Here is a 19,846-nt window from a genome sequence, read left to right on the forward strand (position 1 = left end):
TTATTTTATTTTATTTTAATTAACATATTTTAAAAAAATAAAATATTTTTATAAATATAATTTAATTTTAAATCAATAAAATTTTCTTTTATTTTTTTTTTAAATCATTCCTAAATCATCTGCTGAATTATCTTGAATCATCTTTTTCCAATTCATCTTTAAATTATTTTAAATTGAGGCTCGAATTGAAACCAACAATTTAGTAACTTGATGTGTCCCTACAGCAAGTGCACGGGTCGTACAAGTAATATAGAAAAGATATCGTTCCCACGAGGAGTTGTGTTAATGATTGAATTTTTGATATAAAAAATGCTAACTAATTTGGACTATTTTTGAAATTAAAGTAATAAATTGATGGGTATTGGAGTATGAAATCTATATATGCAAAATTAATAATCTATTCAACTATGTAATGATTTAACTAAATTTGCATCAAATTAAAATAAAGCAAATTCAAATATGGCAATATTCAAAATGGCAAGTAACTAAATTCGATTAGAAATTAACAATGATAAAAAGGCGATTCCGGAGTTCGGGATTTCATATTCAAGCTATTTTGGGATTTTCCCTAGCTAGCCCAATCCATGAAATTTATGGGTTTAAAGGAGATTAATTCTAAAATCCTTTGAAAACTCTTTCGAGTGAGACAAAGAGTGCCTTAATTAACTTAATCCTACTTTCGTGGAGTTAAAATTAATCAAGACCCATTAGGTTCTTTAATCAATCTATTAAAACCCTCTTAACCCTTAGTCTATTTCTAGATCTAAGTTAATTAAGTCCAATTTCTTGATTAACTATCACTTGGTTTTCTCCTTTCGGTGCTTCAACCAAGGATTAAGAACATAACTTAATGGGGCCCTTCATTAAGCATGTGAATAAACACACAAGAAATGGATTAAACCTCATAAATTCATTAAATTGGGGCTAACCCAGTTCAAATCCACAAAAATAACTAAAATATTACATCCCTTACTCCAGAATCAAAAGTAAACTACTCACTATCCATAATGCTTACAAGATATGATGAGTTTAAATGGAAATAAAGCTTTAATCTAAGCTAAGAAGTAAGAAATTAAACACTAGAAATGTAGAAAAGTGTAAAGAAAGAAAGAAATCTGCAAATCTTAGTTAAAAAATGGTGTGGAAGGTGAAGATGGCTCTTCAAATTCTGCTCAGCCCCTCTCCTTTTCTTCTTTGCTCCTTTTCTCCCTCTAAAATGAGAAAATGGGACTATTTATAGCATTTTTCTGACATGGAGCCCTAAAATGGTATGTTCTAGGAGGAATTATTTGAGGGAATCTCCGCCACTCATTAATGAACTCTTCATGGGATCAGATAAGTGCATAAGTTATGCGATCCCTTATGCGCTGATTCTGGGCCACTTATGCAAAAGCGCATGACTTGGTGCATAGGTTATGCACAGTCTGAAGGTGCATAAGGGAGGCGGGAATGTGCATAAGCTATCTTTGTCCTTATGCACACTTCGGATTCTGAACAGTGATCTTTCTCCTTATGCAAATCTGCCTAGCTTATGCGGAAAGTTATGCACAATTTGGTCAATGCATATTTCAGCTTGAAAACTTGTTTTTGACATCTTTGGCTGTAGAAGACACTCCTCAATGGCAAAATTCTCTTCAGTCCTTCAAAAACACCATTTTTCCTACAAAACAAAGTAAAAATTACAAATTAATCCAAAATCGATAATTATGAAAAACTAACTAATTAACTAATGAAATTAGCTAAAAATGACTAATAATTAAATAAAATGGCTATGAAATTAAACCTCAATGATTATGCAAAATGTATGCATCATAACTATCTTTCAAATTGTTTCGTAACGATTTGATTATGGTTCGAAACCCGTAACCAATGGTTCTCACCCCTAGTTGAAAATCTTTAGCAAGTTGATAAATATGATCTTTCTTCTACTTCCAAGCTCCCTGTACAAGCCACTCGTAGTCGTAGCCAATCCCAATCTCTCACACACAACCAGACTTTGTAAATTAGAAATTGGTGAACGAAACTTGCCAATTTTAAGCTTATATTTCTCTATTTCCTCGTAATTTCTCACGAAAAAGGAGAACAATGACATGCTGTGCGGCGTTTGGAAACCGGATAACAATATACAATCCTCTCCCAGAGATTAAATTGTTCAGGATTAGGAATAGTAGCAGTGTTAGATTGAACAAGTATTATGGAGGTTATAGGTTCCCCAGGCAAATTTTCTGTTCCAACGTTTTCCCACCTCAAAACAACTATTTGGAGCAGAAGAGACTTGGGGTTCACTATGACAGTCTCAGAATCTTGGAATGGGATAAGCTCTGCGATTTGGTCTCCTCCTTCGCCGGCACTTCCTTGGGTCGCGAAGCCTCGAAGGTTACTGTTATTCTTCATTTGCTGTTTAATGATATTTTTATTCAGTAAAATTTGATAATTCTTCGAGAAATTAAGAAATTGATGGGAAAAGCAGGAACCCATTTTCATATTAGCTTTATTTTGATGAATTGGATGGATGTCAGCTGCAATTATGGTCCTTGAATAAGAGCTATAAGGAAAGTTTGATGCTTTTGCAAGAAACAAATGCGGCTGTGAAAATGCACAAGCACGGTGCTTGCCGCTTGGACTTCACTGGCATCGATCTTCTTCTGGTTAGTCACTTGATATGTTCTCCATTTGTTTTGCTCTTGATGCTATTTCCTCATAATTCCCCTTGTCCTCCAAGTGTCTTGTTTTGTTTGTCCTTTTAAAAAGGTGAAATCAGCTATTGGACATGCTTGGAGGGGTTTACCACTTGGTGCAAATGAAGCAATGGCTGTTAAAGCTATGTTAGAGCTTGCTGATTGTTTGCGGCTTTATCTTGAAGCTGCAATCAAGGAAGACGCTGATTGGTACAATCGCTTTATGCCTCTTTCCCAAATGGTAACAAGGATTCGGTTTTTAATCCATAAATATATTGTTTGTAAAGGTTCATGTCTTGTTTCTTATCTTTTTTTTTTGGATATATACGACTTGCAGATAATGGAACTGGTTATAAATCGATCATTAGTTAGGATGATACAGCAAGTTATAGATGAAGATGGATCTGTCAAAGACTCTGCTGTTTGTTCCTTATTTTTTTCTGAGTTTATACACACATTGACAGCTCTATTGCACACACTTTTCCTTTTTCAATATGATTGCTTTCAAGTTCTACCGTCTTATTTCAGTTTTGTTTCTTGGCGTAGAGTCCTGCCCTGAGAAGATCACGTGATCAAGTACGGATACTTGAAAAAAAGGTAAAATCTGTTTTTACCTGAAGTCAAACTGATATTGGGAATTTCCAGAAGTTTTATGTAAAAACTTCAAGTTTGGCATCAATTTATAATTCAAAAGGGATACTAGTGAAAATCTTAACAGGAAAATTGTGGTCAACAACACATTGACAATATAATACATTTTCTAAAGATTCCTATAGCACCCTGGTGCCTTTCTTATCAAGATGTGATTCCATTACGATTTATCTCATGGATATGGATTGCACATTCACCCTATCTCTCACTTTTTTTTTAGAAAAAAAAAATTATTTTTGTTTAAAGTAGGGGCTATATTTTGTTGTGGAACCTTAGATGTTGTATGAAGACATTCAAAGGGATGTAAAAGTCCTTCGCAGTGCTTGCAAAATTCACTTGAGGATGAATGTCCCTTCTCTGTTGTATGTTAGCCTTTGCTTGGGCCTAAAACTAGGGCCGACTGGCCTTTGCATATTAGTCCCATTGGCTGCATTTGGTATGCAAGATGGGAGAAGACAGGACAAATCCTTCTTGTCTTGCATGTGATGCACACTCGAGACAAGCAACAACAATAAGAATAGCTAAGCCTTAATCCCAAACTAGTTGGGGGTTGACTATATGGATCAGTTTTCACCATTTAGCTCTGTTTAAGACCCATTTTGCATCAATATTCAAGAATTGTTAATTTTTTATGTTACTTCTCTCTACGCCATTTTAGATCTCTCTATTTTCTTCTTTACTCATTTCACCACTAATTTATTACATTTTCATACTGGAGCATTTGATTATCTATGTTTGATCTGACTAGACCATCTTAATGGACACTCTCATTTTATCCCCAATGTGCGCTACATTCACTCTCCGATGGATGTGGTTATTCCTACTTATTTACAATAATATGCTTAAATATTTAAAGATTGTTAACTTTTATTTATTTTTTAAATTTATAATTGTAATATTTAATTAAAAATAATTATTCAATGCAAAAAATTATAAAAGTTACAATAGCAATAAAAAAAAAAAATAGAGCATTTAAAAAATAAAATAATGTAAATAAATATTTTATTTTCCACTTGTAGGTTTGAAATTTTAAAAAATAATAACCAATATATATATATATATATATATATATATATGTTGGGTCTAAATATTGTTTTTGTTTTATTATGCTGTACTATTTCGTTTAATAAATACTTTTAATTGAGAGATTAGAGGCAACATAAAGGGTATTTTAGTAATTTTAACAATTCAGTTTGTTTCGTGATCTTGTCTATTTCACACCAAACATTACGCTGGACAACAATTGTCTTGTCTTATGCAGTCGATGATGTCCCATACACACATTTTTCCCGTCTTGCATACCAAAAATGAAAATTAGGAACTTTGCTCTCATGGATAAGTGCCTTATTCTTTGGATTACTTGTTAATCTGATGGTGTCCTCTGATTAATAATTTGACCTGAACAATTTTAGTATGGAGTTTAATCAGTATTTTTCTTTTCTCTCTCAAGCCATGTGTAAATTGAATCATTTTTCTCTCTATAGACAGAATAATTTTTTATGCATAAAGAGAATAATTTTACACTTCACATCAGTTTCTAACTGAAAAATCAGTCATTGAAAGTCAGAGGGATTTTACTGTGTAAAATTTGAAAGTTTAGGGGGTTTTATGTTACATTTTAAAGTGAAAGGATTGTAGTGTTATAACTATATAAGTTCAGGGATAGTTGTTGAAATTTATTCCTAATTTCCATTAAGTAATCCAGAATTGAGAGTGAGAATATTACATTTACCAACAAATAGACAAACTAAAAATTGAGAATTACCAAGCAAGCCAAAAAAATCAAGATGTAGATACGATACTGTATTTGCGTGCTGCATTGTGGTGGTTCATCTGCATGTGTGGATCGAGTCAACAACGTCTCCAATTGATGAAGGTAGCATCTGTCATCGAGGTCTTGAACTATAGGTACAACTTGATACTAACTTTAAACCCCTGCTTGGATTGAGTCCAACATTGTTTATTAATGTATAGTATTATATTGTATTGTATGATTTTTATTGTTAGCATATTAGTAAAAATAGTATATTACAAGATGGTTTAATAACCTTTTTTTATTTGGTTAAATGGTATGGCATGGTATAATAAATATAAAGATTACAAAAATATCCTTATTGCTATTTTAAATATATAAAGAGTTGTGGAAGACGTGTGATGTGAGAGATGGATGACTGGTATATGTGAGAGAGAGATTGAAGATTTTTTATCGAAGGAAGAGACTGAAGATAAGAAATAAAGAATGTTTCAAAATAAAAAGAATAGAATATAATTGAAATTTTATAAATTATATAAGTATAAAATTAAAATGTAAAAATTTTAAACAATCTAAAACCACTGATTTGATAGATTGAAAATCTGTAGTAAAATCATGATTCAAGAATCATCATTTTATAATCTAGAACCATCATTCTCCAAGAATAATTTTTACAAATAAATAATATTACTATGTCATACATTATAAAACCATGGAAACTATCATCCAAATAAGGTGTAAGGAGTGACTCTGAGGCGTTAATCGGAGTAGCTGATGGTTGAGATGGTATATCTTCAATGGATCCCGTGTGACATCAGACTTCATAAGGTTGGGTTCCTGCACTAAAAAGATCTAAACCTGGCATGGGTTAGGCATTAGAAAAAATTGAGCGATAGTTTAAATCCTGCAACTGCTCCAGAATTTTAAAAATCATTCCAATTGAGATAAATATCATTATTATTATTATTATTAAAATTTAATTTAAAAGTATTAAAATAATCGAACCGTAAAAGTAGAAATATCTGGTTAATTAATAAATTAAATTTCAAATCTTAAAATATTGATTCAATTTATTCAATTAAATTCAATAATTTAAAATATTGATCGATTTCCATATTGATTTTAATTGACCCAGAGGAGGACCGAAGTAATGCTTGGAGCCTGGGGGGCCTTGGCTCCTTCCTTTTTTATTTTTAAAATATTAAATATAAAGTTTTAATACTTTTTACATTTATTTATATTATTAAAAATCTTAATTTTAGGGACCAATTTTATTATTTTGTTTCTAAAAATCTTTCTTCAAATTTAATATTTAAAATTAGAGATGTAACAAGTCAGATATTTTTAAGCACCCGGTTTAATTGAATTTTAATAGAACAAGTTTAGATAATATATAATCGAGGTGGGTTTAAGTTTAAAAAATAATATCTATAATGGATTCAGATCATATTTGGATTTTACATATTAAGTATCCATTATCTAAACCTATTTATATTAAATATAAAATGTTTATTTTATAATAATATTTATAAATTTTTATATATTATATTTTAAATAAATAGAATTTAAATATTTAATATAATCATTAAAATATTTTATAAATTATAAATAAAAATATTTTTATTTAGATTATTAATTAAAATATATAAAATTAAATGAATTTGAGAATTTTTTGGAGATACCCAACCCTTGCCATCCCTATTTAAAATTAGTTTTTATTACCAAGCATAAAATATATTAAGTATTATAAAAATCTAATTTTTTGTGGGACAAAAATTTATCCTAGGGTAAAAATTTTTAGTGAATAATTATAAATTATTATTTGAAAACATTAATTAATTTAAAAATATCTCTATTAGTTTTTTATGAAATTTTTTATATTAAATTATTCCTAATTATTTAATATTAATAAAATATATAATTTATATCAAGAACAATAAATATTAATTACTATTTGATAAAAATATAATTTATAAATTTTATTAATTATAATAATTATATTACTATTTAATTTTAATGTTCTCCATGTCTAATTTTGGGCCAACCCCTATTCAAAGCGGACCTCATTAATTTTAATAATTATTTTCACTATCAAGTTTTAAATTATTTGTTTTTTATCTGATTAAGAGAGATGTATGATAAGATGAATTTTTAAAAAATTATAGAAATATTTATTATGTTTAGTAAAAATAATTATAAAATTAAAAAAATTAATTAATATTTTTTTATTTATTTTAAAACAATAGATAATTTAAAAAGATAATTTTTAAAAATACATATAAAAGTGGACGAGGAGTATATAATAATTTAATTCTTAAGTCCTTAAGTCTCCATGTTTAATTTTGGGTCTACTCTTTGTCTTAGAGGTGAATATTATTTAATTCAAATCGAATAAGTCGAATCGACTTGTTTTAATTTAAAAATTTGATTCGATTTTTAAAATAGTTTAATTCAGTTTGATTTTATACTATAAAAATTTCAATTATTTTGGTTCAGTTCGATTTTGAAGTGAAAAAAATCAGTTAAATCGAACTAAATTAAATAATTTTATTGATTTTTAAATTGATTTATTTTTATGAAAAATTTATGAATTATATATAATTATATATATATAAATTATTTAATTTTATTGATTAATGGTTATTAGATTCAAATCAATATCAAAATTAGATGAAATAATTTGAAAATTAAATTTAAATTAAAAAATTAATCAAAAATTAAAATCAATCATTTTAAATTAAATTAAACTAAAATAAAATTACTTAATTTAATTTAATTTTCCATCCATTTTAACTTAATTTACTTTTTAAAATATATAATTTAATTTTTATAATTTAATTCGATTTAATTTAGACGATCGTCCACGCCTAAACTAATAAACTTTATTTAAGTTATATATTAATTATTATTAACAATAAAAAAAATATAGCTTAAAAAATAGAAATAGAATGAATTATTAACATGTTATGTTATGCATTAAAAAACTAAATGCCATATTATTTAATATTAATAATAAGACAAATGAATTTTATTTTATATATATATATATATATATATATATATATATATATATATATATATATATATATATATATATATATATATATCTTCAAAAACAATATATATAAAACTGAGAATTTTATCTTGAGGAATCTGCCCTATCTTTTTAAGTGCCAATTGCATGGAGGAAAAAGAATATATCATCTTCAAAATATAACACATGTCCATCTCTTAGCCATGAAAATATAGCTAGTGCCAAACTTAAACTTTTATTATTAATGATAAAAATAATTAAAATATGAAAATAAGATGCATTAAAGTTTAAGTTTGGCACTTGCTATACTTTCATGGCTAAGAGATAGACATGTATTCACACACATATATATTTTGAAGATGATATATTCTTTTTCCTCCATGCAATTGGCACTTAAAAAGATAGGGCAGATTCCTCAAGATAAAATTCTCAGTTTTATATATATTGTTTATATATATATATATATATATATATATATATATATATATATATATATATATATATTCTCTTTTTCCTCCATGCAATTGGCACTTAAAAAGATAGGGCAGATTCCTCAATATGAAATTCTCAGCTCAAAACGCTAGGCTAGGAATTTATTATACTATTTTTTGTTCCTGCTTTCGAGTCTTTTAAACTCCCTTGGAGTTGCGTAATGACAAATGAGGATAGCTGATAGTGCTTTGTAAACCATCCATCTCATATTAACATGATAATTATACCATATCAAACAATTTCTTGCTCTAAAATCAAATCTTAAGATAGTCTAGTAGTCCAGTTTCATTGGATTGTTAATCTGGTAGTTGTATGTATCTCCTCCTCTTGCTGTTGTAAGAACTAGTTTTAGTCAAGAAAAGAGTTTTCAATTTTGTTTCAGTACAATTTTCCATGGCTGCATCTACTATCTACAACCCCAGAAAGGAAAAACCATTTCTTCCTTAGTTTCAGAGACAAAAAAAAAAAAAAAGATATATATATATATATAAAAAACTATAAGTTCACTAGCTATATCTATGTGCTGCTGCTTTGTCACAGAAACAAATCAAAACCCTGATAGATAAAAGAGTTGACACAGTAGAAAGAGATCTCACTTAGCTTGATGCAGCATGTAGTATGGAAAATGATCAACGCATGATTAAACCCTTGAAAATGAACAAGATCTAATCTAAGATCTTAAGAAACATAAGATTCAATCAGAATCTAAGGAGAAAATAAAGTAAACCAGCTTTATAAAGAAAAAAACTTTATTTAATAAATCTGGAATCTTGTACATAATGAAAATATAATAGGTATTTATAGTATTCTAAATTAGAAATGAATTAAATAGTCATAATCTAAATAGAATAAGATAACTATTATCTACGAGTTTTAGGTAAATATAGATACAATAGGAAATCTAGATAGAATAAGAAAATAATTAATTCTAATTGAAATTGGATAACTAATAAATATTTCTATTAAAATAAAATAAAATAAATGCTCTGCATTATTTACCCTCACTTTCGAGAAAATTGTTAGAGAAAATTTCAATCTTTATTGAAATCTCCTTGGCTTGATGTTCTTCTTTCCCCATGACTCTCTCTTCAAACTCTTCATCATTTATCGTAACAAAAGGCATTGTAAAGGTGTCAAATTCAAGATGATCCCTTTATTCTACAAAATCTTTTAATGATATATTTTCAAATTTTTGTATGAACATTGAGCTCCTCATTAAGCATGTTGATTTATCTTGTTCACAATCTTCCTCTTCATCCTCTCTATCAGGTTCACAATAGATTTCATCATCATGTTTTTCAACAATGTTAACAGATTTCCTCTTTGGACATTCATTAGACTTGTGCCCCATCTCATTGCACCTATAGCATTTGACTGGAACGGGTTTAGCATGGGGATTATTGGTCTTTGGAGAGTTAGAACTGCTGACTTTACTGTTGACACTTGCAGGATTCTTGGCTATCTTCACATTACCATTCAAAGAAACATCTTATGAGGTTTCCTCCTTTTTATTTCTAGCTTGGTGGTCATGTTTATCATATGTGGGATAATAAATTTAGCGAGTTTTCTCCTGCAACATCATATCAGCTTTCAAGGCTAAGTTCCTTACATCCTACACACTTATTACCATCTGAATTCTAATTTTATGACGAATTGAAGATTTTAATTCCCTCAAATATCGCGCTGCATGTTGATTATCACTTTTGGACAAGTGATTTTTTGTTGCTAACCTCAAGAATTTAGTGGTATATTCATTGACACTCTTATTTTTCTACAAACAATATTGGTAAGCTTTAAATAAATATTGTTCATAATTTGGAGGTAAAAATCTACCCCTTTATAATTATTGCATCCTCCTCCATGAAGTGATTGGATTGCACCCTTCTCGCTTCCTTGTCTCTTTCAATTGATCCCATCATTCAAAAGCTCCTCCCTTTAATCTATAAGCCACTAATTTCACCTTCGTTCCTTCAGAATTTCAGTATACTCGAAGAAATAATCCATCTCAGTCAACCAATCAAGAAAACTTTCAATGTCAAGATCTCTACTAAAGGTAGGGATATCCATCTTTAATTTGAACTCATCATCCTTCCTATGGTGTTGTTGGAAATTTCAGCCACCTCTTCCTTGTTCTTGGTGTGCAACATACCAGAAGTCCATCTCCTCATCCTCGCTTGTATCATCCTCCATCATAGCCCTTTTTCTAGGGTTGAAGATAATAGGTTCAAGTTCATCTCTACCGGGGTTAGATCCACCGGCTTGAATAAGTACTTGATTCCTATTTTCACGAACATTCACCCTAGTGCGCAATTGCTCTTGGATCTCTTGCAATGGTCGCATAATTTCTGTCGTAGAGTTTTGCTGCTCTTCGATTGCTCTCCAAACAGTTGATAACCCCTGATCACCATCACAAGGTTGATTGCTATCACCACCACTAGTATTGGTCATCGTAATGAGGGTGAAATCCCTACTCTAAAACCACCTGATGCAGCGTGTAAAGTAAAAAAGGATCGACACATGATCAAACTCTTGAAAATAAAAAAAAAAAAGATCTAATTCAAGCTTTTAATAAACACAGGATTTAATCCAGAATCTAAGGAAAAAATAAAGCAAACTAGCTTTGTAAAGAAAAGAACTTCATTGAATAAATTTAGAAACTTATACATAATGAAAATACAATGCGTAATGCATATTTATAGTATTCTAAATCCCAATTTAAGTAGGAATGAATTAAATATAATTAATCTAAATAGAATAAGATAACATAAATATAATAGAAAATTTAGATAGAATAGAAAAATAACTAATTCTAATTGAAATTGGATAACTAATAAATATATCTATTTAAATAAAATAAAATAAATGTTCCGCATCATAGCTACCTTGTAAACGATTGAAGAATCCAATATTTTCATGTTCTTTTTTTCCAAAGGTTATGCAAGTTCGCCATGGTGCTTGGATGACCTAGAGAAGAAACAGGTGGTTTGACTGATTTTCTAACAAGTAGATCCATCTGACCTACATTAAAGAGCTTGGAAAATTTTTAGATGAACGCGGAGAAGGTGCAAAGTTTAATATCTGTCTTGTCAGAAGCTTCCAGTCTATCTAGATGCATCATTGGTAAATTTGATTTGTTAGGAAAGGACCATTTTTTCACTTAAGTTTTCTATATTACATTGTGGTTAATTTCAAGTTATTCTTGTTTGTTCTTTGCAGGCCTTCTAACTCACAGGAAATTGCTGGAGATATTTGGAAGACATTGAATAAGAGATGTCATCTACTTCCCCTATAGATTTTGTTGGAATTGATTCGCGCATTGAGAGAGTTGAATCCTTGCTATGCATTGGATCATTGGATGTTCGCATTGTTGGAATATGGGGAATGGGTGGTATAGGAAAGACGACTATTGCTGAAGCTGTGTTCAAGCGTAATCTTGCTCAATTTGAAAGCTGCCACTTCTTTGCAAATGTGAGGGAAGAGTCAGAAAAACATGGGTTATTAAATTTTCGAAGTGAGCTTCTTTCTAAAATATGTGGGAAAGGAAATTTTAATAGAAGAACTCCCAATTTTGGGTTCTCTTTCGGCAAGAATAGGCTTTGTCGAAAAAAGGCCCTTATTGTTCTTGATGATGTGAATAGCTCAATGCAATTGCAAGAACTGTTAGTTGATTTATGTCATTTGTTTGGCCAAGGAAGTAAAATCATTGTAACAAGTAGGGATAGGCAAGTGCTCAAAAGTGGAGTTGATGAAATATATGAGGCTGAGAGCTTAAATCGTGATGAATCTCTTCTACTCCTTAGCGTGCATGCTTTTAACCAAAATCACCCCTTCCAAGAGTTTATGCAGTCATCAAAGAGTGCAATCTATTATGCAAAAGGCAATCCACTAGCCCTTATAGTTTTGGGTTGCTTTTTGTTTGAAAAAAGGAAACAGGATTGGGAAATTGCATTGAATAAACTGAGAAGAACATCAAATGTGGGAATAAAGAATGTCTTAAGATTAAGTTATGATGGATTAGAAACCGAAGACAAGGAAATATTTCTTGATATTGCATGTTTCTTTAAAGGCGAGGATGTATATTTTGTGAAAAGAATACTTGATGGCTGTGGTTTCTCTATGGATTTAGGAATTAACATTCTTGTGGATAAGTCTCTCATTACTATTTCAAACAACAAGTTGTGGATGCATGATTTGCTACAAGAAATGGGTTGGGAAATTGTTCAGAAAGAATCTATTGAAGAACCTGGCAAACGTAGCAGATTGTGGCACCACGAGGATGTCTATCATGTGTTGACAAAAAATACGGTAAGAGCCAAGTACAAAAAATTTACATGGACTTCAGTAATCAAATAGATAATAATTGGTTAGTGTCAATTTCCATATGTTTTCTACATTGGTTTCATAATTGCTTAAATGTATAATTTGTACCTTCCTTCACTGAATTAGTCCTCTAGACCTGATTTTCATTCCCAGTTAATTTGATTTTGGTTATCAGGGGACTCAAGAGGTTGAGGGCATAGCTTTAGACCTCTCTCAAACGAAAGAGTTGCGCTTGACCTCCAATACTTTCAAGAAGATGTATAATCTTAGATTGCTCAAGTTTCATGATTCTGACTTTGAAAATTTCTCTAAAGTGCACTTTCCTGATGAAGGCCTTACATTTCATTCAAATAAGTTGCGATATCTCCACTGGTAGAGGTACCCTTCAAAATCCTTGCCAGCTAACTTTTGTCCTGAAAACCTTGTTGAGCTCAATCTTCCTCGTAGCAATGTTGAACAACTCTGGGAAGGAGTGCAGGTATATATTAATTTCCAAATGGATCAAATCTGTTCTTTTGTCCTGCAAAATGGATTATAAGTTCCAGAAATACTGACTTATTTTAGTGATTTATATTTTGATACAGGACCTTGTGAAGCTGAAGAGGATCGATCTCAGTTACTCTGAGTATTTGATTCAAATCCCAGATCTTTCAAATGCTAAAGAACTTGAGAGTTTGAATCTTAAAGGGTGCACAAATTTGGTTGAGGTCTCCTCATCTGTTCAGAATCTTAACAAGCTTGAATATCTGAATATGGAAGGTTGTAAAAATCTTAGTTGTATTCCGAGCACATTTGCTTCCAAGCTTATAAGAACTTTGAATCTGGTTGGTTGCTCAAATCTCAAGAAGTTCCCAGAGATTGCAGGAAATGTGGAAGAATTATTTTTAAATTACACTGCTATAGAAGTTGTTCCCTCAGCAATTGAGTGCCTTACCAAGCTTGTCTCTTTGCGTCTCACAAGCTGCGCAAAGCTCAGAAGTTTACCAAGCCACATTTGCAAGTTGAAATGTCTTCGAATGCTGAATTTATGTGGCTGCTCGAAACTTGAGAGTTTCCCAGAAATTTTGGAGGCTATGGAAGGTTTGAAATACCTTTATTTGGCTAACTGCAGAAATCTTCAGAGTCTTCCGAACAGCATTGGTAATTTGAAAAATCTTGCAGAGCTTGATTTAAGAGGGACAATGATTAAAGAGCTACCCTCGTCCATTGAGCATCTAACTGGCCTTGATCAGTTAGAACTACAGAACTGCAAAAGCCTGGTGAACCTTCCGGACAGCATTTGTAATTTAAAATCCCTGAAAAATCTTCACATCGATGGTTGTCCAAAACTTGACAAGTTGCCAGAGAACCTGGATAATTTAGAATCTCTGGAGGATTTAGATATAAGTGGAAGTGCTGTAAAACAACTGCCATCCTCTATCATACATTTAAAAAGTCTCGGAAGGTTATTGTTTAGAGTTCAAGATTCAGCAGGTTTATTACAAATTCCCACAGCAATAGACAGACTATCCTCATTGAAGACACTATTTCTAAGTGGAAACAACTTCGAAAGCATACCTGCAAGCATTGAACACCTTTCTCAGTTGCACTCGCTTGACGTGGCCTACTGCAGAAGGCTTCGCTCTCTGCCAGAGCTTCCTGGGAGTCTACAACATCTATATGCACATGAATGCACATCATTAGAAAGTGTACTTAGCAGCAAACACTTCTCTGAGATAGATTATATGCTTGAAAGTAGCAATTTCAAGCATTTTGCATTACCAATTGCATCAAAATGGATCAAAAGACTCGCAGAAGCATTCTTGCAGGCACAGAGCAGAGAATTCAAGTTGTGGCTACTGCGTCAGATCAACTATATAATGATGAAAGGGTCTCTCTCTCTCTCTCTCTCTCTTTGTAGTCTTCACACGCACAGACACTATGTTTCATGTTTCTAAATTCACAATACTTGTTGTGCAACAGGGTTCGGTTAAAATTCATTTGCCTGGCGGTGAAATTCCAATGTGGTTCTGCAACCAAAATATGGGATCTTCAGTAAGTATGCAGCTTCATTCAAGCTACAGTCAATTAAAGGGAATTGCTTTATGTGTTGTGCTCGAATTTGAGGAAAATTATGTGGATTCCGGTTTGATTGTTAGATGCAAATGCCACTTCAAAACAAACCACGGTGGAAGCAGTGATCTGAATTTCAATTTGAATAACTGGCTTCAATGGTATTACAAACCAATTCTCTTTAAGTCAGATCATTTGTTTGTATGGGATGATCCTTGCTTTGAAGCTAATATAATTGATGAAGATTGGTTTGGTAAATACAGTGAGGCCACTTTCGAATTCTTTCCTCTAGATTATAAAGAAAACCTCTTACGGAATTGCAAGGTGAAGAAATGTGGAGTTCGTCTGCTAATTTGTGAGAGGATAGCCATCAGAACCTATAATTCTGATGAGGAAGAGGAACCATGTCCTAAGAGATTGAAATGTCTCCAAGAATAGCCATGTGAATCTGTACTTTTTCTTCACCAGTGTCTCTCTGTTTGAAATGTAGATTTTCATGTTTCAGTAATATATATAGACTAGTTGGCAAATTGATGCATGAACTCTCTCTCTCTCTCTCTCTCTGTGTATATGTTATTATCATTTGTTGTAAATTCTGATAAAAATGGATTGCCTTGATCAGGCTGATGAAGTAATTGCTTTCTTTTATTTGACCCATTTTACATGTTGAATTTATGCCAATATGCATCAGAATGGAACAAAGCACTGCATGTGTATCTTTTACTAATAATTCATACAAGAAAATTCTAAAATTGAAATATTTACTCTGTTTGTTTTTGTAGAAAATAATTTATATATAAAAAATATTTTTTATTTTTTTGTTGTAATATTAAACTAATGTTATTTGTTTATATCAAATATGTATAAGTGTTTTCACACTTTAATAAAATTTTTAAGGTTTAGAAAATAAATTTTCCTTGAAATGAAGAAGTTATTTTTCTTAAAAATAATTGCCTTATTTATTTACAGAAAAATAATTTTATATTTTTCATTTTCAAATTTCTATATAAACTCTAGTTTTTATTTTTTTATAGAAAATAGGAGAAAAAAAATATAAAACATGTTCATATGCGAAAAATAAAAAGTGAATTTATGATTCAAATAAATAGAAAAATATTCATATCTTTCATAATTAAAAAATTATTATAAAATATATTTTAAAATTTATTTTATTTTTAATGTTTTTTAATTATTTTATAATAATATGATTACTTTTTTAAATAATTATTCAATTTTAATTATAAAAAATTATAATAGAATTTCAATTATAAAAAATTATAATATAATTTTAATTATAAAAATATCATTGTTTTCTATTTTGAAAATAATTGTAAAACAAACTTTTATTATAAAAGAAAATAATAGAAAACAACTCAAAATTATTTTCTAAATCTCAGTTAAATTTTATAAAATTGGATTTCAATTCTCTATCATGAAACTCTGTTTTTTAATTTTTTTTTCTAAATAATTTAAAAAAATTAATCTAATTTTTTATGAGCGAATATACTCATTTTTTCTTTAATCTTATAAATATTTATTTTAAGCATGCCAAATACAAAAGAAATATTTTTTTTAAAATATTATTGACAGAATAAATAGAGCGTTAAACTATAATTGGAAACCATTTGGCAAAAATGTTGGTTCATGCCCAAGACAATTTGGATGTTTCTTTATCTTTCAAAAGATCTTGCAAATAAACTCTAAAATATTTTATATAGTCTCACTATTTTATAGAATATTTTAATTGCTCTCCTTATATATAGATTAAAGTATATTTTTTTAAAAAAATAAAAATTAAATAATTAACAAAAATTCTTTGTATTTCATTTATTTATGAGGGCAGGTGAAAATAGGCGTAGCTACGGTCTGGTTTCAAATTGAAATCGACTGGGTAAAAATTGGAATCAACTTTGAATTGGATTGAAATTGCCATTTCACAATTTGGTTTAAGTTCTTACTTTTTAGAAATTGTGAATCGACGATTTAAATCAGATTAAATCAATAGTTTCGAGCTGAATTAAATCGGTGATTTAAATATAAAAGAACTTAATAAATACCATATTACATTCCTAATTCATTTATATAAATTGTAAGTTATCTATAACGTTATTTTTTATATTTTTTTTAATTTTTAATACTCTCTAATTTTTTTTAAAATTCTTTAAATAATTATTTTTCATACTCTTTTTAATTTTAATTACTTTCTTAATTTTTCTATTTTATTATTTTATAAATTCACTAAAAATTTTTATATTATTTCAATTAATCTATTATTATTTTATATTTTTAATACCCTTTATTTTTTTTATTTTATATTTTTTTAATTATCAAATTTTATCATGTAATTTAAAAAAAAGGGCAAGTAATAAACTAAAAACTTTAATTTTTCTAAATCTTATGTAAAATTAAATTCATATACCTTTTTTAATTTCTTTAAAAAAAATTAACTTCACTTCTAATTTTTAAATCTAAATTTTTTCTTATTAAAATTTTCATAAAAATAAATTTATTTTATTTTATTTTATTTTAATTGACATATTTAAAAGAAAAATATATTTTTATAAATATAATTTAATTTTAAATCAATAAAAAAATATTTTAATTTTTTTTAAATTAATTTTAAATCATCCCTAAATCAATCATCTTGAATCATCCTTTTTCCAATTCACCTTTAAATCATTTTAAATTGAGGCTCGAATTGAAACCAACAATTTAGTAACTATCTTTCAAATTGTTCTGTAACGATTTGATTATGGTTCGAAACCCGTAACCAATGGTTCTCACCCCTAGTTGAAAATCTTTAGCAAGTTGATAAATATGATCTTTCTTCTACTTCCAAGCTCTCTGTACAGGCCACTCGTAGTCGTAGCCAATCCCAATCTCTCACACACAACCAGACTTTGTAAATTAGAAATTGGTGAACGAAACTTGCCAATTTTAAGCTTATATTTCTCTATTTCCTTGTAATTTCTCACGAAAAAGGAGAACGATGACATGCTGTGCGGCGTTTGGAAACCGGATAACCATATACAATCCTCTCCCAGAGATTAAATTATTCAGGATTAGGAGTACTAGCAGTGTTAGATTGAACAAGTATTATGGAGGTTACAGTTTCGCCAAGCAAATTTTCTGTTCCAACGTTTTCCCACCTCAAAACAACTATTTGGAGCAGAAGAAACTTGGGGTTCACTATGACAGTCTCAGAATCTTGGAATGGGATAAGCTCTGCGATTTGGTCTCCTCCTTCGCCGGCACTTCCTTGGGTCGGGAAGCCTCCAAGGTTACTGTTATTCTTCATTTGCTGTTTAATGATATTTTTATTCAGTAAAATTTGATAATTCTTCGAGAAATTAAGAAATTGATGGGAAAAGCAGGAACCCATTTTCATATTAGCTTTATTTTGATGAATTGGATGGATGTCAGCTGCAATTATGGTCCTTGAATAAGAGCTATAAGGAAAGTTTGATGCTTTTGCAAGAAACAAATGCGGCTGTGGAAATGCACAAGCATGGTGCTTGCCGCTTGGACTTCACTGGCATCGATCTTCTTCTGGTTAGTCACTTGATATGTTCTCCATTTGTTTTGCTCTTGATGCTATTTCCTCATAATTCCCCTTGTCCTCCAAGTGTCTTGTTTTGTTTGTCCTTTTAAAAAGGTGAAATCAGCTATCGGACATGCTTGGAGGGGTTTACCACTCGGTGCAAATGAAGCAATGGCTGTTAAAGCTATGTTAGAGCTTGCTGATTGTTTGCGGCTTAATCTTGAAGCTGCAATCAAGGAAGACGCTGATTGGTACAATCGCTTTATGCCTCTTTCCCAAATGGTAATAAGGATTCGGTTTTTAATCCATAAATATATTGTTTGTAAAGGTTCATGTCTTGTTTCTTATCTTTTTTTTGGATATATACGACTTGCAGATAATGGAACTGGTTATAAATCGATCATTAGTTAGGATGATACAGCAAGTTATAGATGAAGATGGATCTGTCAAAGACTCTGCTGTTTGTTCCTTATTTTTTTCTGAGTTTATACACACATTGACAGCTCTATTGCACACACTTTTCCTTTTTCAATATGATTGCTTTCAAGTTCTACCGTCTTATTTCAGTTTTGTTTCTTGGCGTAGAGTCCTGCCCTGAGAAGATCACGTGATCAAGTACGGATACTTGAAAAAAAGGTAAAATCTGTTTTTACCTGAAGTCAAACTGATATTGGGAATTTCCAGAAGTTTTATGTAAAAACTTCAAGTTTGGCATCAATTTATAATTCAAAAGGGATACTAGTGAAAATCTTAACAGGAAAATTGTGGCCAACAACACATTGACAATATAATACATTTTCTAAAGATTCCTATAGCACCCTGGTGCCTTTCTTATCAAGATGTGATTCCATTACGATTTATCTCATGGATATGGATTGCACATTCACCCTATCTCTCACTTTTTTTTTAGAAAAAAAAAATTATTTTTGTTTAAGATTTTTTGTTTAAAGTAGGGGCTATATTTTGTTGTGGAACCTTAGATGTTGTATGAAGACATTCAAAGGGATGTAAAAGTCCTTCGCAGTGCTTGCAAAATTCACTTGAGGATGAATGTCCCTTCTCTGTTGTATGTTAGCCTTTGCTTGGGCCTAAAACTAGGGCCGACTGGCCTTTGCATATTAGTCCCATTGGCTGCATTTGGTATGCAAGATGGGAGAAGACAGGACAAATCCTTCTTGTCTTGCATGTGATGCACACTCGAGACAAGCAACAACAATAAGAATAGCTAAGCCTTAATCCCAAACTAGTTGGGGGTTGACTACATGGATTATTTTTCACCATTTAGCTCTGTTTAAGACCCATTTTGCATCAATATTCAAGAATTG

The 19,846-nt window shown here is 30.2% G+C and overlaps 4 protein-coding genes across 5 annotated transcripts; all 4 read left to right on the forward strand.

The window, feature by feature from the left end:
• The first annotated feature begins 1,937 nt into the window (after positions 1-1,937).
• LOC131169213 (uncharacterized) lies at positions 1,938-3,548 on the forward strand. Its single transcript, XM_058131397.1, has 5 exons — positions 1,938-2,376; positions 2,520-2,648; positions 2,752-2,919; positions 3,016-3,099; positions 3,225-3,548. The coding sequence occupies exons 1-5, from the start codon at positions 2,086-2,088 to the stop codon at positions 3,294-3,296; spliced, it is 744 nt and encodes a 247-aa protein (XP_057987380.1). The 5' UTR covers positions 1,938-2,085; the 3' UTR covers positions 3,297-3,548.
• A 6,260-nt stretch (positions 3,549-9,808) lies between these two features.
• Positions 9,809-15,518, forward strand: LOC110637929 (disease resistance protein RUN1). Of its 2 annotated transcripts, none has more exons than XM_058131398.1 (6): positions 9,809-10,104; positions 11,541-11,728; positions 11,825-12,913; positions 13,104-13,406; positions 13,513-14,798; positions 14,891-15,518. In XM_058131398.1, exons 3-4 carry the CDS (start codon positions 11,879-11,881, stop codon positions 13,302-13,304), a joined length of 1,236 nt encoding a protein of 411 aa, XP_057987381.1. In that variant the 5' UTR covers positions 9,809-10,104; positions 11,541-11,728; positions 11,825-11,878; the 3' UTR covers positions 13,305-13,406; positions 13,513-14,798; positions 14,891-15,518. The 2 variants fall into 2 exon arrangements, with proteins under 2 accessions (XP_057987381.1, XP_057987382.1); XM_058131399.1 differs by lacking the exon at positions 9,809-10,104 and having other exon boundaries at positions 11,430-11,728; positions 13,513-14,616; positions 14,737-14,798.
• On the forward strand, positions 13,378-15,418 carry LOC131171161 (disease resistance protein RUN1-like). Its single transcript, XM_058130626.1, has 3 exons — positions 13,378-13,437; positions 13,513-14,736; positions 14,891-15,418. The coding sequence occupies exons 1-3, from the start codon at positions 13,378-13,380 to the stop codon at positions 15,416-15,418; spliced, it is 1,812 nt and encodes a 603-aa protein (XP_057986609.1).
• Positions 15,519-17,628: 2,110 nt separating the features above from the next.
• Positions 17,629-19,359, forward strand: LOC110644411 (uncharacterized). The gene is made up of 5 exons (XM_058131412.1): positions 17,629-18,260; positions 18,374-18,532; positions 18,636-18,803; positions 18,898-18,981; positions 19,107-19,359. The coding sequence occupies exons 1-5, from the start codon at positions 17,970-17,972 to the stop codon at positions 19,176-19,178; spliced, it is 774 nt and encodes a 257-aa protein (XP_057987395.1). The 5' UTR covers positions 17,629-17,969; the 3' UTR covers positions 19,179-19,359.
• The last annotated feature ends 487 nt before the right edge of the window (positions 19,360-19,846 follow it).

This window comes from Hevea brasiliensis, chromosome 12, assembly GCF_030052815.1.
Source record: "Hevea brasiliensis isolate MT/VB/25A 57/8 chromosome 12, ASM3005281v1, whole genome shotgun sequence".
NCBI classification, from domain to species: domain Eukaryota; kingdom Viridiplantae; phylum Streptophyta; class Magnoliopsida; order Malpighiales; family Euphorbiaceae; genus Hevea; species Hevea brasiliensis.

Bases quoted from the DNA above. Each gene is read 5' to 3' on its own strand.
- LOC131169213 (XM_058131397.1), top strand. From the start codon at position 2,086: ATGACATGCTGTGCGGCGTTTGGAAACCGGATAACAATATACAATCCT. The intron at 2,377-2,519 runs GTTACTGTTATT...GATGGATGTCAG, and splicing joins TGGGTCGCGAAGCCTCGAAG to CTGCAATTATGGTCCTTGAA. The intron at 2,920-3,015 runs GTAACAAGGATT...TACGACTTGCAG, and splicing joins TTATGCCTCTTTCCCAAATG to ATAATGGAACTGGTTATAAA.
- LOC110637929 (XM_058131398.1), top strand. From the start codon at position 11,879: ATGTCATCTACTTCCCCTATAGATTTTGTTGGAATTGATTCGCGCATT. The intron at 12,914-13,103 runs GTAAGAGCCAAG...TTTGGTTATCAG, and splicing joins ATGTGTTGACAAAAAATACG to GGGACTCAAGAGGTTGAGGG.
- LOC131171161 (XM_058130626.1), top strand. From the start codon at position 13,378: ATGTTGAACAACTCTGGGAAGGAGTGCAGGTATATATTAATTTCCAAA. The intron at 13,438-13,512 runs GTTCTTTTGTCC...ATTTTGATACAG, and splicing joins TTTCCAAATGGATCAAATCT to GACCTTGTGAAGCTGAAGAG. The intron at 14,737-14,890 runs GCACAGAGCAGA...GTTGTGCAACAG, and splicing joins TCGCAGAAGCATTCTTGCAG to GGTTCGGTTAAAATTCATTT.
- LOC110644411 (XM_058131412.1), top strand. From the start codon at position 17,970: ATGACATGCTGTGCGGCGTTTGGAAACCGGATAACCATATACAATCCT. The intron at 18,261-18,373 runs GTTACTGTTATT...TTTTCATATTAG, and splicing joins TGGGTCGGGAAGCCTCCAAG to CTTTATTTTGATGAATTGGA. The intron at 18,982-19,106 runs GTTTGTTCCTTA...TTCTTGGCGTAG, and splicing joins GATCTGTCAAAGACTCTGCT to AGTCCTGCCCTGAGAAGATC.